This window comes from Falco punctatus (assembly GCF_963210335.1).
Source record: "Falco punctatus genome assembly, chromosome: 10".
NCBI classification, from domain to species: Eukaryota; Metazoa; Chordata; class Aves; order Falconiformes; family Falconidae; genus Falco; species Falco punctatus.
In genome coordinates, this window is record NC_137590.1 from 6,593,142 (window position 1) to 6,614,522 (window position 21,381).

The window sequence follows — 21,381 nt, forward strand, 5'->3', positions numbered from 1 at the left end:
TTTTGGTATTTTTCAGAGTCTTTTTTTTAAAACCTCTAGGCAGAATGCCCTTTTGTGTCATTACACGTAGCTATCCCCCTTGCAAAACTGTCTCTGTCCGTTCTCTTGGTTCTTCTTCTCAACCCTCAATGTGAAAGGTAGACACACACATCCAGTTAGACTTTAAGTCTGAGAGCAAATAACATCATAAACAGTTCTGAAAACTGGGAAACAAGGTAAAATCCATTTTTTTTCTATAAATTATTTAAGAAAGCTGAAGACAGAGAGGTGACCCTCTGCTTTGAGTTCAAGTGCTACTGTTTTGTCATAGCACATATCTCTAACACTGAGATGGTTTCTGTGGCTTGAATGCCTCATGGACATGCTGAAGACACCTGGGTTGAATGTGACACACACGCAAAAAATCCCAAGAAGTAGCTTCTTTTTTTTGTCACCTTGACTCCTACAAGTTTCACCTGTCCTGCTCCTGACAGGAGTTCAGGTTTTGGCTTCTGTTTTGCTCCTTGAACATACTGATCTTGTCTTGAGATTGTTCTATACTGTCAGCAGTGGAAGTCGTCTCTTTTTAGTAAAGCTGTGGCTTGCAGTTACCAGGAGTTGTAGGTACTGGAGACAGCTCCGTTGATAGGCTAAAGTGCTGAGTCTGTGCTCTCCTGGGGCAATAGCAGCGATGCTGCCTCTGGACTAGCTGCTATGTGATTAGATACTGATGGCTGTAACACCACTATTGACAAAACTACAGGCATTTTCTTTTGCTGCCTTGGAAGATCAGTGTATTCATGTCTAGGTTTCTGTTGCTTTTTGTTGCCCCAGAACACACCTTCCACATGTGCTTCTTGTTAGCTTAGAAGGGTCTGAGCTGTTTGAGAAGGCGAACTCTTGACTTACTTGGGACTGAAGTTAAGATGGCTCCTTTGTTCAATCAAGAGATTTAGACAAGGAAATTTTGTGCATCAGCTCTTCAAAATGTTACACTGGCAAATAGTGACACAACAATGTGTTGTACCAAAACAGGCTGGGAGGAACTTCATACATATGTGTATGAGTATGAATGTGCCCAGAGTGCTTTCAGATAATGTTCCCTAGGGTGATGCTATGGTATTAGGTGAAGTCACTTCTTTTCAGATTTGTAGGCCAGGAAGATAATTTCAGCCAGCTCACTAAGCCTTTAATGCAAAAGAAAACAGGAAAAACAGTTTCTGCAAGTGACAGGTGCTTACTCCAAGGCAAAGGGAGCAGGAGTAAATGTGTCTTCCTGTTGTAAACAAATATTTCCACGCTGCTTCTCCTCGCTCATGAGAGTAACAGTCTGAAGCTCCCTGATCGTACCGTTTATTTACCTTGCTGAGTGCTAGTGAAAGGTTTGAGTGAGAAGCCAGGAGCCTTCCTGTGCTGAGTGCTACCGAGGAATGTGTGCTCAGTGCTTTCCCACGCCACAGCACTTGGGGGTGGGGAGCTGATCACTCAGTCTCCCTAATGCAAGCAAGCAGCTCTCTGTGCTGCCCAGCTCCAGGACCACTGAGAGTTCTGCCCAGTTCACATCAGTCCTTTTGGTCACCCTGTTGCTGACCCAGGGAGGCACTCTGAGTGATGGGCTAAACCAGCTGAAAAGGGCAAATTTTTATTTACGTATTTTTATAAATCAAATTTCAGGCAGGGGGCTTTAAGAATCAAAGTCTTAGCCCCCACTTCAAGGACAAAATGTCTTTTGCATCAGGCTGAAAGAGCCATCTTCAAGAGGGTGACATGCATGGGATCAGCAAGGAAAGGTATCTCCAGGAGCGCGTGCTGCTGTTTTGTGTTTTCAAGTGTGAGGAAAAAAAATTCTTAAGCTACTCTTTGTTAGTATTGTAAGATGGTAGTAGCTCAAGTGCATACATGGCATAACTTTGGTATTGTTTGCCTCCATTGAGAACCAGCTCCCAGAGCAACATAGTGAAGTCATCTGCAAGCGGGTATGGGTGATCAGACTGAATTCTGAGCAAATTGTGCAGCCTATGTGATTTCTTCGCACTGCCCCCCTCATCTATGAGTTACATGGTCCAGCCAGCAAATAGGCATCCATCCTAGGTGTGTTACACCAATGACCAAGGAATAAATGACATCTTGAGTGACAGATACTTTGTCTCAGGGCTCTAGGACAAATGTTCTTCTTCCTAAGTGCCAGTGTATTTGGTGCTGGTTTGCTTCCTCTCATGTTTCTTTGGTACCAGCAGTAACTCTGGCACATGTCAAGCTGCAGCCTCACCTCCCTGATAGCTGTTGTACGTAACAACTCATTCTGAAGCCAAATTCTGCTCTCTTAAGATCTGTTTGTTTTCATTACAAATGCAGATGATGCAGGTGTAATGGGGTGGCATTCAGCTTTTCATCTTTAACTCCTGTTATCAACTATATTCTTGTTCTTGAGCAAGAGGAGAATTCACTAGAACAAGAATGAGGATAGAATATGCTTTTGGTCATTAAGTGGTAAAGAAAAAAAAACTTTTACAGCAAGCCACAAGGGGAAATCTATTTTCATGCTTCCCTAGCATGAAAATAAATTAAATGTGGAAGGGTTTATAAGCTAGATAGTTAATGCAATAGGTCACACACACATATAAAAGATGAGATTGGCAAGTTCCATAGCTCATAAAAGTGACATGAAACTATATCACAAAGGTACTATAGATTGTTTTATAATGAAACAAAGATATTTGAAATGCATGTGGCCAATTTGGGAATGCTACTCATTTTTAGTGTCATGAATCAGAAGAGGATGTAACAGTGTGCATTAGACTTTTGTCTTTAAAGTGATAACATTTTTAATGCCGGTAAATAAATGTTGCTTCAAGGTCTATGCCGTTTCTTAATCAGTCCTCATGTAAGTGTACAATTACAGCACCAAATCCCCAAACACCACCCTGGGCTAGATATTAGGAGTATATTGTGCTTTTTAGCACAATTTTTTCTAAGTTTACATTTTCTGAAAATTTAACAGTTCAGTGATTTGCTCAGACTTCTGGTGAAATTATTATTCAGTGGTAGAAACTGAACATAAGACACAAAGATTATATTCAACTTCTGCCCCAAAGAGCTTACCATCTTAACTGGCAGTCGAGGAAGCTGCTTGTTGCTAAGGGTGGGGGAGAAATCTTTGGAATATAAGAAACTTACCAGTTAGTGAGCTATGTAAAATACAAAGAGAAAACTGTGCCAGCACATTAGCTGACAGAAAACTGTCAGCTATGCAGAGTGCAATAGCAGCCAGCTTATAGAGCATTTCCTGCGGTTGCATGAGCATGTGTTACTCCTTTATTGCACATCAGGCCATCTCTTCTCAGCTTGTCATTAATTCCTAGACAATGCCTTGCCCTTCAGTTATTACTGCTAAAATGACAGCTGGTATGAAAGTACGAAGTTGCACAACAGTTAAAACCGTGGCCAAAGACCACTGTGGATACTGTCATTGGGCAGGAAACGATTTGACCACTCTTCAATTTTTTTAATATCCAAATCTATCTACCCGCAAAATACTTTTTACATTACAAAGGAAAATTCAGTTATGTAACTGGGATAACTTTTGTTTGCCAAGGAATTGCAAAGCAGTATTGAGTTTGGTACAGACTTAAATTTGGGGCCAAAGACCTTTGGTACTGCTAAGCATTTTTTTTTTCTTTGTAGAGTCCATTCTGATCAGCTGTCAAATAATGAATTAATAGAAAGCAGCATTTCTTCCGTGCAATGCTGATTTGAAATGGACTAATTGTATATGTTGCGTGTGATTGTGAAATTAATTGCTTATGAATTGTTCTCCTGGCTTGAGGCCAAATAAAATCTGAATGTTTAATTAGAAATGTTTTGATATGCTGGAAACATTTTGACTCTTGTTACTATCTGGATAATCTAGACAAATTTTTTTCCAAGAGATGCCTTAATTTCTTTCAATTGTATGCCAGTTTGTGTGTTACATATTAAATATGAGGCAATAAATATCTATTTGGCATGAATAGTTAGCTCTGTGTGCATGAATTTTGCAAAGGAAGTGGCATGTTTAATTTTAAGCTTGACTCTTTAAGTACTTAGTGGTGAAATGTGTGAGAAGGGGAAATTTCAATCTACACTTGAGAAATAATGGATCGCACTTTGGCATACAGTTAGCAAATCCATCTGAAGTCCCAGAAAATAAAGGAGAGTGAGAGCATGTTCTCAGCAAACTGCCACTGAGATGCCTTGAATTCATAAAATTAAAACCTCAGTAGAAAATGAGTAGTGTCTTTTAAAAGCTTCTGTTTCACAGCTGATTTGCATTAGTTGCAGTCTAAAACTGTGGCAGTAAAGCTGCGCTCCACTCCGTGGTGAGTTCAGCAGGGAGAGGCCTCTCTTCAGGAGGGGTCAGACCTCACTTTTTACAGTGTAAATACAAGGTTCCTCAGAATAACAGCACAGTCTTCCTTTCAAAGATTTTTAAACACCAGGGGCTGACCATGCTACATTTACTTTGTTTTAAAACAAGCTGTCTTACAGGAGAGGGAAGTCAAGGGGAGAGGCAGTGTTGACAGTGATGCACTGTAAGCTGCAAGGATCTGTGCTACTGCTACCCAAAGGGGAAGCCTGCTTTAATTTTTCCCATTTACCGTTTTTGTGAGGTTTCATTCAGAGCTTATTCCTTAGTCATCAAAGGGGGGGATCTGGGAAGAGGTTGTGCTATTGGAAGGAGTAGACACTAGGGTAGATGGCCCTGAAGCTAGGGGAGCAAATGTGTGTTTGTTTGTAAGGGAGATGGGCTGACAAATCGTATGTAATTTCTGCTGTGTCTGGGCTCAGCAGGGGTTTATTGTCAGTGCCTTTGTCCCTTAGGAACACCAGGGTTTGTGGTAAGATTTAAAGCTTGTGTTGGGGACCCAAGTTCTCCTGGCTGAATAGCACCCATGGAAACTCAGAAGTAACGGCAAGATTATATTAACTGTAGAGATAATAGTGGTACAGCCAAACCCAGGAATCCTCTCTGAGATGGAGCATTTACTTTGGAGATAGTGTGTGTGTGTGTGCTGTCTGCTGAGGTACTCAAGAGGAGGTTTCACCAGAGGAATGTGTGGAGGAGGGCTCTGCCACACCCAGCTGTCTGCTGTGAAGAGCTGGCTTGCACTTCATGAGGCTTCATCCTTCTAGCTTGTTTCATACATTTTAGAATGTCTGTCCAAATCTCTGTGCTTAAGAGCCGCTACAGGTAGTTTTAGAAGGATATGTTTCAGTGTAAGACAAGTCACCAGTTCACTGCAGGAAATGCTGGATAAAATTCTCTGGTGGCCCTGTACAAAAGATCAGACTTGATATCCATAAAGTCTAGCTGGCTGGCTGCGTGTTCACACTGAAACAAAATGTGCAAGTACTGCCCAGTAGTGATGGTGATGCTGTTTGTACATCATCGCCACGACTGTGAACCTTGCTTATGGATTAGGGTAAACAGAGTTAGAGAAAGTATAAAGGAGGAGTAACTGCATTAGAAGCAGTAACTTGAGCATTTTGGCCTCCTATCAGTGCAGAAGTTTTGGAGAAATTGCAGAAAATGAGTATTTTGAAATGTTAGTTTTGCATATACCGAGGAGGAACTCTTTCCTCAGTGTGAAGAGCAGGGTGGAAGGAATCTTGAGAGTTTTGTTTGACTGTCTGTCGATAGGCTTGCAGAAGATGGTATTGGGCAGATGGAAGCAGGCATGACAGTCATGAATGAGAGAGAAGCAATAGGCTAGGGGGACAACAGTAAAGGAACTGGATAAAGAAAACACGGTTTGTTGTACGATGAGGAAGTGGGAGCCAACAGAGAAGACCAAAGTGATGTTTCCCTAACCTGCTGCTTGACTGTTGGGAGCATGTGTGGAGGTCAGACAGAAAACTCAAAACATGAGTTAATGCCCAAAATCAGTGTAGAAAACAGTCACAGAGGTGTTTGGATGTCACGGAGACTTCTGTTTGTGGATTTTATTTTCATCACTTTTCTAGGATGTAAAAAAAAAACCAAACCCAAAACCATAGGATGGTAACAGCTTGGGTAATTATAAAATTGGCCTTGATTATTCACCTTATTGTGCAGTTGGCATAAATAGGCTAAAATGTTCTAGAAGCTTCACTGAATATATCATTTGGTATACCTAATAATATTTTCTTGAAAATACCTAGAAAGCAATAGAAGAGCTAGTGTACAATTACACGTAAAAATCTTTATCAAGAAACATAGTTTCATAGCTGCATAGTCAAACACTGGAAAGTTAGGAAATGTCATATTCATGATGCTGGTGCAGTACTGATACCGCTTTCTGATGTGTCTCATTTCCAGGCACTGTGTGAGGAGTGCTCTGATAGAAAAAATAGAATGCAGTCTACAATCAAAGACTGTGATGATGTTTGTGGATAAATAAGGTCTGACCCTGCTTCAGTTAGCATAGGCTGTGCAACTCGAGAGTTTCTTAACTGCTGTGCTGGCATTGGATAACTGTCTTGCATGGGCTTTTTAATATGTAATTTGGATGCACTTTCTATTTATATTGGCAGGGTTTAAACACTGAAACTTCTGCACTACAATACTGTCACCTCTAGAACTACAAGAATACCTGCACTGTCTGAAGAACAGTCCATTGACAGTTATTAAAAGGAGGAGGATACAACCTTGGCTTAGAAAGTCTCTAACTGGCAGGTTAATTGAAGTTGACAAGGCAATACCAAGGCAAAAATCACTCCTCTGCTTTTGACCTGTTTCTTACTTTTCTCTGAGCATCTGCTGTTGGCCACTGTTGTGTTTGGTGGTTTGGCGTTTTTGTTTTTTTTCCTGGAGGCACTGCAGTACTAAAGCAGTGCATAGAGGGGCTGGAAAAGCCTTGGGGCAAATATCTGGCTTTAGAGTGTTCAGTTGAGTGTTGCCACCATCCTAAGGAATGGCTGAAGGAGTGGAGACACTTGCCCAGCTTGCTCTTTTCTTTTCCGTTGATATTTAGAGATTCACCTTGCTCAAGGGGAAGGGAATTACTAAATAAGTAGCTATGCTCCCAAGCCAGATTTTTATCCCCAGCTGCATGGCAGCGGATGTTATAGGGCTAGTTAGATTTCAGTGCTGACCTGGGAGTTGGAATCTCATAGCTACTAAACAGCACAGGAGGTGGCAGATCCAGCTTTCCTTTATCATGGCTTGTTATCTGTCAGTGGAGGATTGTGTCCAGGATGAAACTACAGCTGGAGGAATCTTTAATCTTTAGTGTTCGTGGAGTCACCTAAATAAAGTCAGTTTTGCTGCTTCTTTCTTCGACAAGGGATTGCACAGAGACAGTCTACATCATTATCGTAAGGATGTTCACTTTCTGACCCAAAATGATTCCTTGTGATTTGTTTTTGAAGACAATCCAGTGTGATTTCCTTCTATAGCTGCAGCATCATTTGATAGGAGTTGTTAAAAGGAACACTTCCACAAAACATAATAAAATTTAATTGCTTTCCCATGGTTCAAATCCTGAGAGTAATTATAAACCATCCCAGCACTTTCAACACTATTGTTGAGCTGGATTGAGCTATACAGGTGACCAGGCTCCAAAAGATGGTAAAAGCCAGGCCCTTAAAACTGCTCTGGTCATCACTTATTAAATCTCTTTGAGGTTCTGTGGGTTGAGTACTCCCAGAAGCAGGCAGCAGGGGAAGAGCTTTGACTCAGAAAAACTGTACTGTGAAATGTGGTTTATATCACCATTCAGAGTGCCCTCAAACACCTGGTCAGGCTAGCAGGACTGAATGGGATTGTAGTGGGAGACAAATGGACATATTTTAAATGGGTTGCATATCTGAGAGTATTATCTGCAGGAAGTATTCATATGCTTCTGGGAGCAATGTCCTTTAATAGACACTGCTGATGTCAAGTGCTGTAGCGCTGTAGAATCATGCTTTTCATCTAGGTTAATATAGCGCACTCTTCTCTGTACTGTCTGAGCCCTTCCAGACAGAAATACAAGACTTTTTGGGGAAGGGTTCATTATGCCTAATGGCAAACAGTTGAGCAATATGCTGCAAAGTACATATGGGTTGAGTTTTTCATCTCCTTTAACAGGTCAGATAGTCTTGAAATACCTCCACAGCTGACAGCCATGCAACATTTTATGAGTTTTCTTGCCCAATAAATGCAGGCAGATGTTGTAGGATTTGAAACCTTACAAGGCACTGGAGTATAGCTGGTGGGAGGTAATTTTGATGAGTGCTTAACCTCTCACTAAAAAAGTAGCAGCTTGGAGAAGGCAATATTTACTGCAGGAAACATTAGCTTGTCAGAGAGCTAAAGCACTGCAAAGAACCTTTCTGAATGACCATGCAAGTCTTCAGCCAGATGTTCTTCATAGCGTAGAGTAATGCACGCTCTGCTGGGAGTTAGGCCTTTCCTTGCATCAGTCACAGTCAGCATTGTTTCCTGTAGGAAAAGAGCTTGCTGATCTAAGAATACACAAGCCATTATATGCAAGCTAGTAAAATACCTTGCAATTCAGCTGAACCCTGTAGGCATTTATTTTATTAGCGCTAAGTGATCAAATAATCCTTTGAGAGAACTCTCCCTGGAACCACTACGCAGTTCATCTACAAGTTAGAGGAAACACTTAGATCTAAACTTTGTTCATCTATTTCAAGCATATTTAGGAGTGCCCATGGTTGCCACCCTCTGAACACCCTCATCTCAATCCAGTGTTCCATCTTTTGAGTGTTCACAAGCTCACAATTTCTGCTGGCTACCCAGAGGGCTGTGATAAATGTTCTGCTGTCCCTGGCTGTGTCCTCCTCTGATTGTTGAGTACTTAATTGAATACTGGAAGTGCAAACCATCTGTTCTCAATACAGCAGCTTATTCTCTTCTGAGCAGTACAGGAGACTATGAGAACACCTCCCAGATGTCAGGGCTCCTCTGACCTGTGAAATGCAAGGACACAAACCTGATTTTCAAATTGGTCTGAACTATACCACAGGCTGATCCTGTCTCTGTAAGACATCAGTAAGACTCCCTAAGACACCAATATTCCTATGTCGTATTGTGTGTTCATAAGCTGAAAGAAAGCCTTTTTTTAGCAATGCCAGAGCATAGTTTTGAAAATACAGAAAAAAACCATGAGTATTCCCTTATTTTCTTTACTTCCTTTTACCTGGAAGGGAGGCAAAGAAATGCAGCCTGTTATTGCAGTGACTGAAAGACAGAAAGGGAGAAATTGAGAGGAACGACAAGCTGGCATAAAAGTTTTTGCAGGAGCACAGTCCAGAAATTATCATTGACAGTGGCATAGATTTTAAAATACTGGAATTGAAAGGGGAATGAGGGGAAAATAGCAAATGAAATCCATCTGTATGAGAACAGGAATATACCATCAATCAGTTCACAAAGAGTTTCTCTATACATGTTGCCCTTGGACACTCATATAGAGAAGGGCCACATCTACTTATCACGGAAAAGTCATGGCACTGAGTATGTATGGCATACACATGCCTTTTATGCGGTGTCGTTTCATGCAAGTGTGTTTGTGATATACGTACTTTACAAGAACATTTACAGTACCGTACATCTGAAGAGCTACTCTACTCTAGAGTCCAGATTGTTTTATTACCAACTAAATGTTCTTTAAGCTACCTGTGAATGAGGGCATTGTGACATTTAGCAATTGGTTTGATTGAACACAGATGTGAACCATATTCTATATGGAGAAGACCCAAAGGGAGAGATCCTAGGCTTGTGTCTGATTTGCAAGTAGGAGTTTGAATGCAATTACTTAACATAGAGCTACCAAGATAGATGGAAACAAATAGCTTGCTCACACAACTGCAGTATTGCAAACGTAAAATCAGCTGCAGTTTGAGATGGTGTGCCGACTTCCGAGGTCAGGAAAAAAGCCAATATATGTGAAAGCAAAAGTCCTGTGGAAATGGGCAGTATACACTCTGAAATGGGAGGGGGCCAGACATTCACATACATTGCTTACAAAGAGGCTTCCTAGGTATGCCCCATTCCCCATTAGCACGGCTTTCTGATGTCATTCCAGTCTCTCTCCGAGTTTTACAAGAAGTGCTATTACCTGGGAAGGCATTTGAAAAAAATTATTACATGGGGAATAGGGCTGAATTGATAATGCCAGTATGCAAGGTCTGTTGATAATTTTCCAATGTTTCTTGAGTGTAAAATTTGCGGATGCAAAACTGGAATTGCATGTGGCAAAATTAATTTTATTACGGAAAGTTTTATTTCTTATTATCAACTTAGGGAGGGAAAGTGAACATTTGGGGCTAGTTCTGATGTGTTCTGAACTGTTCAGTCCTACAAGACTGCTCACAGAAACTAACTAGCAAGCCTCATTCTCTGTTCATAAAGGGAGAGGATTTGTCCTTGTCTTCATTGCCTGTGGTGCTTGTTTGTTTTCCTTCCATTTGAACCAACTGTGCATCATTGAAAACATGGTCTCTCCAGTCTGGCCTGTGAAGTGGAACAGGAACTGAGATAGAGTAGTCCCCACGAGACAGCTGTAGTCCCCAAAACCAAAGGCTGATGAGATGAAATATTTCTGTACCTGGATCTTCAAGAACTTTCTTCTCCATTTAGAGAATTGATATTTTTTTTCTCCCATCTTTTCATCCTTGTTCAGCTGGAAAGAACCTCCAAGTCTTTACTAGCTTTGGTTGTTTGGTTCCTCAAGTGTCCTTATCTGTATCTATTCTACTATAACAATACTGAGCTGCTGAGATATACTGAGCTTAGCAGCTCTCAAGGTATACCCGGGGGGCGGGGAAAGGGTAAATGTGTTGCATTCTCAAAATGCAATGCTGTAGGGGCAGAAAAAGAGAATTGTGTTTGATCTCAATTTAGACAAGCTGTGCTCAAATAGTTGGTCATACACTCAAACTCCTACTTGGTCAGAATACAATGACGGGGGCCAGAATAAGTGAAAAACCTGAGCTGCCAAAATCCATTCTGAGGATTGAATTTAAGGTTATAGGAAATACCAGTCGTGAGCACTTTTCACAAGTATTTAAATACACAGATAAAAAATGAGGAAGTTTAGTTTCTGTCTCTGTACCACAGTCCTTCTTTTGTAGATCCCCTGGGCAGAGGGAGCCAGACTCCAGCAGCCTGAAGGGGAACACCCAAACTTGGACCTGAGGTAGCTCAGCTAAAATGGCAAAGCTATAGTCTACAAAACCACAATGTATAATCTACCACATAGGGTCTAGTCACAATGTACTGTAGGAAGCTAGGGAGCATGAGTCATTCCCTGTGTTTCACCCCGTCTTCCTACCCTCTTCTCCCTGCTCACATACCTACGCTGCGTGTGCACAGACACACTTGCTTTGCACAGCTGGTGCGAAGTTCAGAGTAAGTTCATTCCAATTGTACAGATCTCTCCTCCTTTTTATAATTCTCTCTGTTTGGAAACCAGGAAGCTATGGTATCATGTGCAGGTAGCACAGCAATAAACATGTTCTCATCACAATTTACACATAAAACGTGAGTCCCTCGAGGTAACTCATCCCCCTCTTGACAGCTTTAATAAAGGATGATGGATTGTTTCTAAATGACAGTTTAGGAAGATCAAAAATTCCCCCCTGTATTGTTTTGAGCTCTGGTGTACAAGAGCTGTTTTGTGTTCTGTGAAAGTTGTTTTTGCCTGTAAGCACTGGGGCTCTATTACTCCCCTTCACAGTGGCGAGAAATGCTTAGTTACCACAGGAATATATTCATCCTGCTGCATACTCGTGACTTTTTGAAAAACTGCAGAAAAGCAAAGCCTAGCGTGGGTGGGAGGTGGGGAAATGCTGATAGCTGAATGTGTTGCAGTCTTCAGGATGCTGCTCTGGGCAGTCTCCCCATATGGGTTGTGTGGAGGAGGAGAGACTGGATAATGATCCACCCAGAGTTGCCTCCAAGGGATGAGTGCCAGGAGAAGGCATCACCTGCACCCACCTGCACTGGCTCAGCTCTCCAAGCCAGCATACGCAGGGGGGCTGGGGAAACCCAGGCCTCCAGGTACCTGGCAGTCATCTGCACCCTCTTTTCCCCCTTTCTGCCCTTTTCTTTTTAAAGACTATATGTGGTAGCAAATTTCTTCTGGAGAGCAGAGTCCTCCCTCTTGTTTCTTTTTGGCTTGAGATTTATTTCTCAGTGCGTGTGCTTTGTAGCTGCACTTGGCAGAGTGGAGTTTGTTCAGCTGTCCATTCCCTAGCTAATCTGGCGTCTTAAAAACAAGCAAGTGGATCTTTGGAGAAAGGTTGCCACATGAAGACGTGCAGAGTGTCATATGGTTAAAAAAGCACTGCTCAAAGTCATTCACATGGTAAAAAAGCAGATAAGAAAATAAGGCTGAGTGCCTGATAAGGGCTTGGTCTGATGGTAGTCGAACAAGGTGACAGAATGAAGCCCAGACAAGAGCCCACCTTTGTCACACAGCACCAAGATTGTACCTCTTTCATTGTGGAAGTAGTGGGTCTGAGTGCTCTTTAGAGCCCATTGCCTTCCGTTAGGATGGAATATGGCATAGTCCAGCTTTTGCCTCCTGTATGTGATCAGCAAGCCCTTGGAGCAAGCACTGAGAGAACACTTTTGGTATAGATTCTCATCAGACCACACAAACTCAAAAGGAAGTTCTCCACCCATGTGAAATGGAGAATCTTGAAATAGGAAACAGTGTAGACTGGAGTTAAATCAAGGCTAGATCTTGCCAGGGATGCAGGATCCCAGGGATGGGAAGCTTGCAGCTGTCCTACCACTTCCGTTATGGGCTGCAGAGGAGGACTGTACCTGTAGATTTTTTCTGAATCTTTACTTCTTCACCCATAACATTTTTGTGGTAATGCTTCCTCCAGCTAAGGAGTCCTGGCTGGACATCAGCTGCTTCATTTGGGACAGAACCATGTAAAACTCACCTGTCCATCCTTTTTATTCCTAGTATCCCAGGATGAAGCAATGTTTTTGCTCCCTGCTGTCCCAGAAATATCAGCAATACTGTTTTTATGTGTGGGATATCAACACCGGGGAACAAATTTTCAGTCTTCTAAAAAAATCCCAGGTACCTGGTCCATAAGGACAGATTGCAGGACATACTGATGCGTGAAAGAGTGTGTGTGTGGTTATATACGTATTTGAGGGGGTTTTGTATGGAAGATGATGATAAAAAACACTTCCATTATTTATTTGAGAAAGAGGTAATTGAATTTAACTGAACTTTAAATTTGGATTGAATCCTTGTTTTCCAGCTTTGTTTCCCAGTTCCCTAAGTGTTTGTTTTAGTGTAAGCAGTGGTTGTCTTTCAGTAAGCAGATCTCAGTAATAGCCTTAAGTCTTAACTGTCAAGATTAGTGATGATACACTTTTTTTCTAGTGAGCTGGTACTTTACTTCCTGTTGGAAATTGTTTATATCCTGTTACTTTGATTGGTGGTGTGGTTTATGACTGTGATATTCTTTCCCTTAGGCACAACAGGGATTTACCAGGGAGCCAATGGTCTGACAAATTCTGCAGGATTCAGTGCTGTGCATCAGGTATGGTTCAGCATTTATTATTGGCAACTTTGTCACTGAAAGGATTGGTGGATGAGAGAGATTATTCTGGTGTATTTACATATATTTAAGGTATCGCTATGTGTTTTGCTGAACACCACTGTGCTCTGTTCCTGTGGCCTGTCTGTTTCCTGGACTTCCGGGTTATCTTAATGAATTTTAAGATGTGTGTATCGATACATACGCTTGCACAGACTGCAGTCCTTGCAGGAGGAGGATACCCCAGCAGTCTGCATGCTGCTGTAGCAGTGCCAAGAGCTTCATCATTCCTCTGCCATGTTACAACTTTCAGATGTTTTCCATCCTCTGCAGAGCGCTCTGCTTCTAGGATCGTCTGCTGTCTTGGCTCTGTGTAATGAATATGAACAATTTGAAAGAGGCGTTGGCAGGCCCTGATAAATATTGAGCCATCTGAGCTGTCTGTGTGCTTCCATCTTTGACAATACACCTGTCTGTGGGCTTCATGCTTCAGATACCTTGATAAATGTGTGTGTATAAATAAACAGCATGCGTATATACACAAGACAGATGTTTTTCAGTAGCAAATGGCTCTTCTTGATTGGACCAAACAAATGGGTACACTGTCCCAGAAAATGGGACAATTTGGTTGGCCAATAATTTTAATTCCGTGTTTGTAAGGTGATTGTTGACTTGTATTTTTGATCATAACAGTGGGCAATTTTTTTATTCCTTCAGGTTTTGGCTAAAGACATCAGCATTTGTTGATAGAAGTGCATTTGATTGAAGTATAGAGGTTACCTATATATAATTGGGCTGTTTTCTTTATTTTGTGATATTCTTTAAGAGAAAACGATGAAATTCTCTCATTTCTTTTTCAGTTTAATTGTTCTTATGACAACTTGAGTCTTTGTTCTTGAGAGCTCCCTGGTGACTGAAAGTTAATGAAATAGCTGTGTCACAGACAAAAATGTAAGCTGTTAAGGAGGAAAGTGCTTTTAGTCTTTCTAAAGACTATTTATTATTTAATTTTATTTAATACCAGAGACTGATTGGCATTTCTGAGGAAATAAAAGCTTTTTGCCAAAAGACAATCCCCAGACCATGAATACACTTCTCTATCTGAACAAGCAAACAGGTGGACAAGAGCAAGAGTTGCAACTAAAATGAAAAGAAACAAATTAAACCTTTTATGTTTTAATTGTCAAGAGAGAACTTTTCTTATCTGTTTTGATGTCCTGCTTCTCACAAAAAAAAGAATATGAGGATAATGGTATGAAGTTTGTTTGGGAGGCTTAAAATCAAGACAAAGGGTTTTGTGGTATCTCAGCTCCCCAAGGTCACTTACACCTCATATTTTTAGTTCATTTTTCTGTAGGGTAGGGAAGATAGCTCAGGCATTTAGTTATTGGTGAGATAGTTGGACAATGTCAACTGTGAACATTGACGCAAAACAATTGCTATTTTTTCCCTTCATTTTTATAACCTATTCTAACAGCTGACCAGAAAATGTTGCTGATCATGGGAAAGCCTGTTTTGCTCCTTCCCTCACCCAATTATTTATTCTGTTCTAACTTCTTCCTAATAAATTTTGTTTTACAAAAAAGAAGTTTCTGTGTTTAGTTGTTTACAGAGACTGTGTGTTCCATTATGGCCCTTTTCAAAAAGCCACCCTACTTCACTCTATTGTTGAATTCTGTAATACAAAATGTCAGCACTGATAACTAAAATCCTATAGAAATCCTATAGAAAAAGCAGAAATTGCCTGAGTTCTGACCCCTTGTGTTAGTTGATCATAATAATATAGGAGTATGTTTAGGAGAAGCAGAAATGTAATTTTGTAAGTGACTGAAACATGGTTCTCCACTGAAATATTCCTGAACCATGACCTGCTGCATGCCTAGATAACACTGCCTTTGTGGTGCCTTACTCATTTATAAGGTAAAACCAGATACACAGAAGTTAGATGTTTCTTTTTTCCCCTCAAAGGAATATTCATCATATCCAAGCTTTCCTCAAAGCCAGTACTCACAGTATTACAGCTCCTCCTACAACTCTCCGTATGTGTCTGCAAACAGCATCAGCCCCTCAGCCATCCCAACCTCCACTTACTCTCTGCAGGAGTCTTCTCACAATATCACCAGTCAGAGCACAGAATCGCTGTCTGGTAGGTGCATCTTTGGTTTTCAGATTGGCAGTAAATGTAAACACTATAACCATGTTGTTTGGAATTTTTTAAAATACATCCATTTACATGGATAACTCAGATTTCCTAGTACTTCACAGTTCTCCTTATATGATGCAACACAGAGTTTTGGGAAGAGATTCATTAGAAGCTCTAAAAACATCCTGTGTCATTTTCATGAGTATACAAGGTTTGATCTCTAAAGGTAGTACAGAAAGATAAAACAATTACATACAAAACCGAGATCAGTACTGAGGGCTAACATGGGTAGCAGTGAGTTCAAAACAGCCATGCTCTGAAAAAGCTCCCGAGTTTCCTGATTATGTGATAACTTTTTAGCCCATGTCTCTGTCAAGTTTTATATTCACCTCTTACAACATTTAATGTATGTATTCATAAACGAGTACATCAAGAGAAAGTTCCTCTTTTTAAAAAATCGACACAAACTGTTTGTCTAAGTTGGAAGTTCAAGAATTCCATGCAAAAAGGCTTCAAAATTTGTCACCTGTCTTTGAGTGCTTAATTTTTAAAGTCTCAAAGCTTAATGGTTTATGGATTTACTCATGGATTATAATCCTCCAATGTACTGTTGAAGTACAGTCTTCAGATATCACTTCCTTACTAAAGTTTTCATTGGCATGCAATAACATTTATGTAAAATGCCACATAATTTGTGGATGATCACTGTATACACCCAGTGCAGGTCTGCTGACTTAAGAAACAAATCTGAACATCTGTGGTTGCTCTAAAAGAAAAATAAACTAATATTGTTTTTTAAAAAGAAGTGATCGCAGATTGCTCTAAAAGCAGTTGGAGGATTTTCTGTTCCTTAGATCTTATCTCAGCCTTTTTGAGAAAGGGCGATTTCAAAAAGGCTTGTTAGGCACAATCCAAGCTTCTCTGAAGAAGAATATGGTTATTCTAGGAAGGTGGAGAGGCCACAACTTAGCAAGGTGAAAAGAAAAATATGTTTGAAAAGGATTTGTAATGTAAGGTAAGTGAAATCCAGACAGGTTTGTGAAACTCAAGCCAATCAAAACAGATACTTTACACCAGGGAAATTCACCTTTGACTGTCTCTTCTCAGTTATTTCTAAAATAGTATCGTCTGTGAAATGGAATATAGCTAAACTGGCTAGCTATATATTTTTAAATAAAAGTTGATATTTAAAGTATATTTTTAATCATAAGCGTTCATCACATTTAAAATATTTTTTTTCAGAAGTTGAATTGGTCTTGGTTTCCTTTTCCATTGACTTTCTAATTTTTCTTTTGAAGGGGGGGTGAAGAGTAAAATTCCAAAAGCTATTCTTTTGCAATGAAAAACATGGTAAGGTTTTTGAAGTGACACATCCATTTTAAAATGTTACATATACAGTCTTGGTGATTTTTGAAATCGTTTTAACATCTTAGGAGTTAAAACATTTCTAACAATGTCATCTATTGACGTGAAAAGAGTAAGATTTTCTCATGGTGTTTTCACATGTTTCTGATGCTTTTCATTATAAGGTTTCATGCTTTAATTATAATGATAGAGTGCAAACTTTAACTTTACATGGAATTTCTCTTTTCATAATAGGGGAATATTCAACACCACCAGCAAAAGATACGGAAACAGACAGACATCACAGAGGGTCAGATGGCAAGGTACGAGCCCGGTCAAAAAGAAGCAACGATCCTTCCCCTACTGCTGACAGTGAGATTGAGGTAATAACTTTATATAATTTATATTCCCTTAGTAAATTCAGCAAAGGTAAAAAGTTGCATCTCTTTGTGAATCCCATGATCAGACTAGTGACTGGTAAGAGCCAGAATAAAATCAATAATATAACTGGAGGCTACAAACATGGGTAGTCAAAATAATAGCTCAGTTTCTATGTTATCAGCATGTCAAACTGTTCTTCATATGTACATTTCTTTCCTTTGGGCTTTTCATAAGTCTGCTGGTTTGTTCCCCTGACTTGACATGCAACAAGGGCTTTCTGTGGTGTTAGGACAGCAGACTCTCAGGATGACTAGCGCACACATAATTCCAAAATTCCTGATGTTTCATTTTGCCTGCTTTCACAAAGCATCAACACTCAGTGCTCCAAATTTCCTGACTGAATGATTTCTTGCAATTGCTTAATAAGTAACTATATTTCTTTTTTCCACCCCATCTGTCATCACAGCGTGTGTTTGTGTGGGATTTGGATGAGACGATAATTATTTTTCACTCCTTACTCACGGGAACCTTTGCATCCAGATACGGGAAGGTAAAATTTAATTTTTTTAGCATTACTGCTTGTCCAGCCAAATTGCATCGGGAACTGTGGGGGCAGCTAATGAGACAGCTTTTCAAACAGATGCTGCCAATTTTATTCAGACATATTTGTGTAAATATGTCCTGTGGTATTTCCTTCTAACATGTGAAAATTTAATTTACCTCCCTTTCATGTTGCGAGTAGCCCCTTGTTTTTCAAAAGCCTGTATTGTTCAGTAGCTGCTAGATAGGACATCGGGATATTCTTTCAATGTCTGTCTTCTGCAAGAAAGAGCCTATCAAGCAGCCAGACAGCATTAACTCTAGCCTGAATGAGGTAATAAATTTTTTTTGTGAGACCAGTGTTTTCTTATGAATCTCAAACAACTTTTTAAGACAGATTTTGTGTCAGTCGAGGTCAGCGTGAAGAATACTGGCTGTGCTTCTCACATGTCTGCTGAAGCTCACATTTTTAAGGAGTTTTAGGAACCATATTTTTAGCTATCCATACTTTAGATACCCTTTCTGAAATCCAGGCAATTCAATTTTTTTAGGTGACTCTCTCTGTGGCTGAACAGACTGAACTTGACTGCTAAGGAGAAAACACTGGCTCTTGGATTTAGTACCAGGTGCTTCAGTTTCTTCCTAAGAGAGCTTTTTATGATAAAAACTTAAGTCACTTTGAATTACAGAATGTCAAACACTTTTAAATGGGTAGGAAAAAAGACAGTATCATTACCTAATTAAAGGTGGATGACCTAGTTGGCAGCTGTTTCCACACATGGCTTTGAACAGTCAGCTTCATCAGGAGACTGGAAAATAACCCTGCTTCTCTCTAGAAAGCAGAAATATGATTTGACATCATTTCATGGGTTTACCAGCTGTACTTATTTTACGATGGTTATAACAAGCTGAATGTGTAATTAGTAAGATAGATTTATTGTTCGCTGTTAGATGTGCACAGTTGTAAAGGATATAAAATGGTGTTTGTGGTGTGGAAGTCTACTGCAGCACTTGGAATGCTGCTAACACTTCTAACAACACCCTCTGAAAAGCAAGGACGTGTTTCCAAGCAGGGATTTATTCAGACCTATGTTGTACAAGGTAATTGAAGCGGTTACTTTTCCCAGGGAATGTAATGAACGAGGCTGTCTGAGGTATACATGTATAAGCTCAAACCTACTGCCAGCAAAAAAATAGAAAGAATTAAGCAGGATCAGGAAACATAAACTCAGGCTGCGTAGGTCTGTTATGTGGTCATGGTTAGCATTGGGTAGGGGCTGCAGTATGCGTGTGGAGAATTCCCTTAATGGGCTGACTTTGTCCTAGCATAAAACTTCTGAAGCAGATGCCTTCATCTGCTGCCTCCTGCACAGATTTAGAAGGTTTGGATTTGGGGTCTGCTGCATGGGGGCAGATGGTGATGGACCGAGGGGTGTGATGGGCCTGTGCAGGTCAGAAACCCTGCCACTGCAGTACCTGTGAGCTCTTGCTGATGGGCTGCCCCAAAGGCAGACTGGTGTGGGGATGAAATGGGGTCAAGGAGTGGAGCCAGAAGGGTTTATCAAAAGCACTCAGCGGTGGTTAAGCTGTTCCTGTTGGCTGTGAGAGCAGAGTTAAGCCAAGACTGGATACTTGTGAGCAGCAGCATGCAAAAGGGACTAGGGAGAGAGAAGCAGGAAAATGGAAACTCGAGGGATTGTCTGCTTTGGAAGGCCTTTAAAGGTACAAAATGACAAACTTCTATTGGCCGTTTCCTTTGTGCAAATGTAAAGAATCATACAAACAGGAATATTTTCTTTGACTGAATGAATCACCTTTTCTGTTAAGTTACAACAGGCTCTTTGAGAAACTTCTCTAGAAGGATTTTTTCATAGTTCTTCATTTGTTTCATCAGTATTAAATTCCTCAGGGCTTTCCTATAAGGGAAATGGTTGTGTTATAAAAGCATTATAGGCTAACGGCTTGATCTAAAGACAACCGGAGGCTTTGGTGGGCTTTGGAACAGACCTAAACCAAGAGGAAAATACAGCACACTCAGACAGGCTGTCCTGGGAGCTGTTAAATAGTAACACAATTCAAAAATGTTTAAGTGAGCTGAACTGTCAAGTACAAGTGAAGCAGTGAGCCAGAGGTTAGTAGAGTTCCAGAATTTCTCACTTGAATAATGTAGGAAGTGTTAATCTCAAAGTACATTAAGTATCAAGACCTAAAATTCTTATTTTTGTCTGTAATTGATTATAAAATATTCATGTGCCTGTAATTAGACATACACGTGCTTTGAATTAAATCTCACACATGGAGGTCTTGGTTCTGTATGTCTTCCTCCAGAAAAAGTACCAGTTTATATGACCTTCATCTCACCAACAGTAATGTCCCAGTATCATCCCATCTGTTGCACTAGTAGAGCTACTGTGGAGGCACTCAAAAGAATTAGTCTATGAAGTTGATCAAGCTGAAGAAAAACACCTCTTTCTGGGGTGATTTTTCTGAGAAGAGGGGAGGAGGAACATCAACCATAGCTTCAGAGGTTTGGGTCTAAACAAAAACTCAAATGGTTCTGCATGTTGCCCCTTTCTGGGTCATGACAGCAATAGGGAGCTGTCCAAAAAAAAAATCAGATTTTGAAAAAGAAAAGAAGAGAGGGAAAATTTCACAAAAAGTTTTATAAATTGTAGTCATATTATTAATCATTAATGCTTCAGTGTATATTTTCTGACCTGATTTCACGTGACAACTTTTGGTTTCTGAGGGAAACGTCTGTGATCTTTACCATAGATACAGGGACCTCAGAGCATGGACAGTTCATCTGTAGTGTTTGGAAAATAATTTGTTCGCAGCATTAGTAGAAGTTAAACCACAAAATTGCTTCAAGGTTAAATCATGAATGAATAGCCCAGCATAGGTTGCTCCTTTTTTGTCCCCTCTGCCCAAACTTTGCACTATCCCACGGATTCCACAGTCATCAGACATTTGGTCTTAATGTCTTTCCCATACAGTCACTGCAGTGTAACCTTTACAGTGGCAGAGTGGCCTGCAAATTCACATCTCCTTTTTCTTTCTCGCCCATGGTTGAATGGATGGATACCTGTACAAACACACAGAGTCGTAGTCTAAGTGATCAGGGCAGCAAAGCTGTCAAACCCAAGTAAATCTCTTCACCCTTTGGTTTCTCAGCAGGAGGCCCTCTGTCAAGAAAAGGCAAAACCCCAGAAGTTCCATAAACAGTTAACCCTGGATATTATGTTCAGGAGGGTTTAAAAACCTGTTCTGCAGGCTTCTTATAACTATAAGTACAGAATATTTACCATGTGCCTAGAGACTGCAACAGATGTAGACCATCATTATAGTTTAATATTCTGTCCACCCAGCCCTTTTTAATACCTTCAGGCATGATAGAGCTCCCATTCAACAGGCAGGTGGCTGCAGTCTTTACGATGTCTGCAGAGATCTACCTGCCA

The 21,381-nt window shown here is 40.5% G+C and overlaps 1 protein-coding gene across 8 annotated transcripts in view; it reads left to right on the forward strand.

Moving 5' to 3' along the window:
- The window catches only part of EYA2 (EYA transcriptional coactivator and phosphatase 2), a 110,658-nt gene that overhangs the window by 52,450 nt on the left and 36,827 nt on the right, over nucleotides 1-21,381 (forward strand). For all 8 annotated transcript variants that reach the window (XM_080404986.1, XM_080404989.1, XM_080404987.1 and 5 more), the window contains 4 exons: nucleotides 13,451-13,518; nucleotides 15,484-15,661; nucleotides 17,258-17,385; nucleotides 17,850-17,933. In XM_080404986.1, coding sequence (XP_080261112.1) covers nucleotides 13,451-13,518; nucleotides 15,484-15,661; nucleotides 17,258-17,385; nucleotides 17,850-17,933 — 458 coding nt within the window. The remainder of the gene's footprint in view (nucleotides 1-13,450; nucleotides 13,519-15,483; nucleotides 15,662-17,257; nucleotides 17,386-17,849; nucleotides 17,934-21,381) is intronic.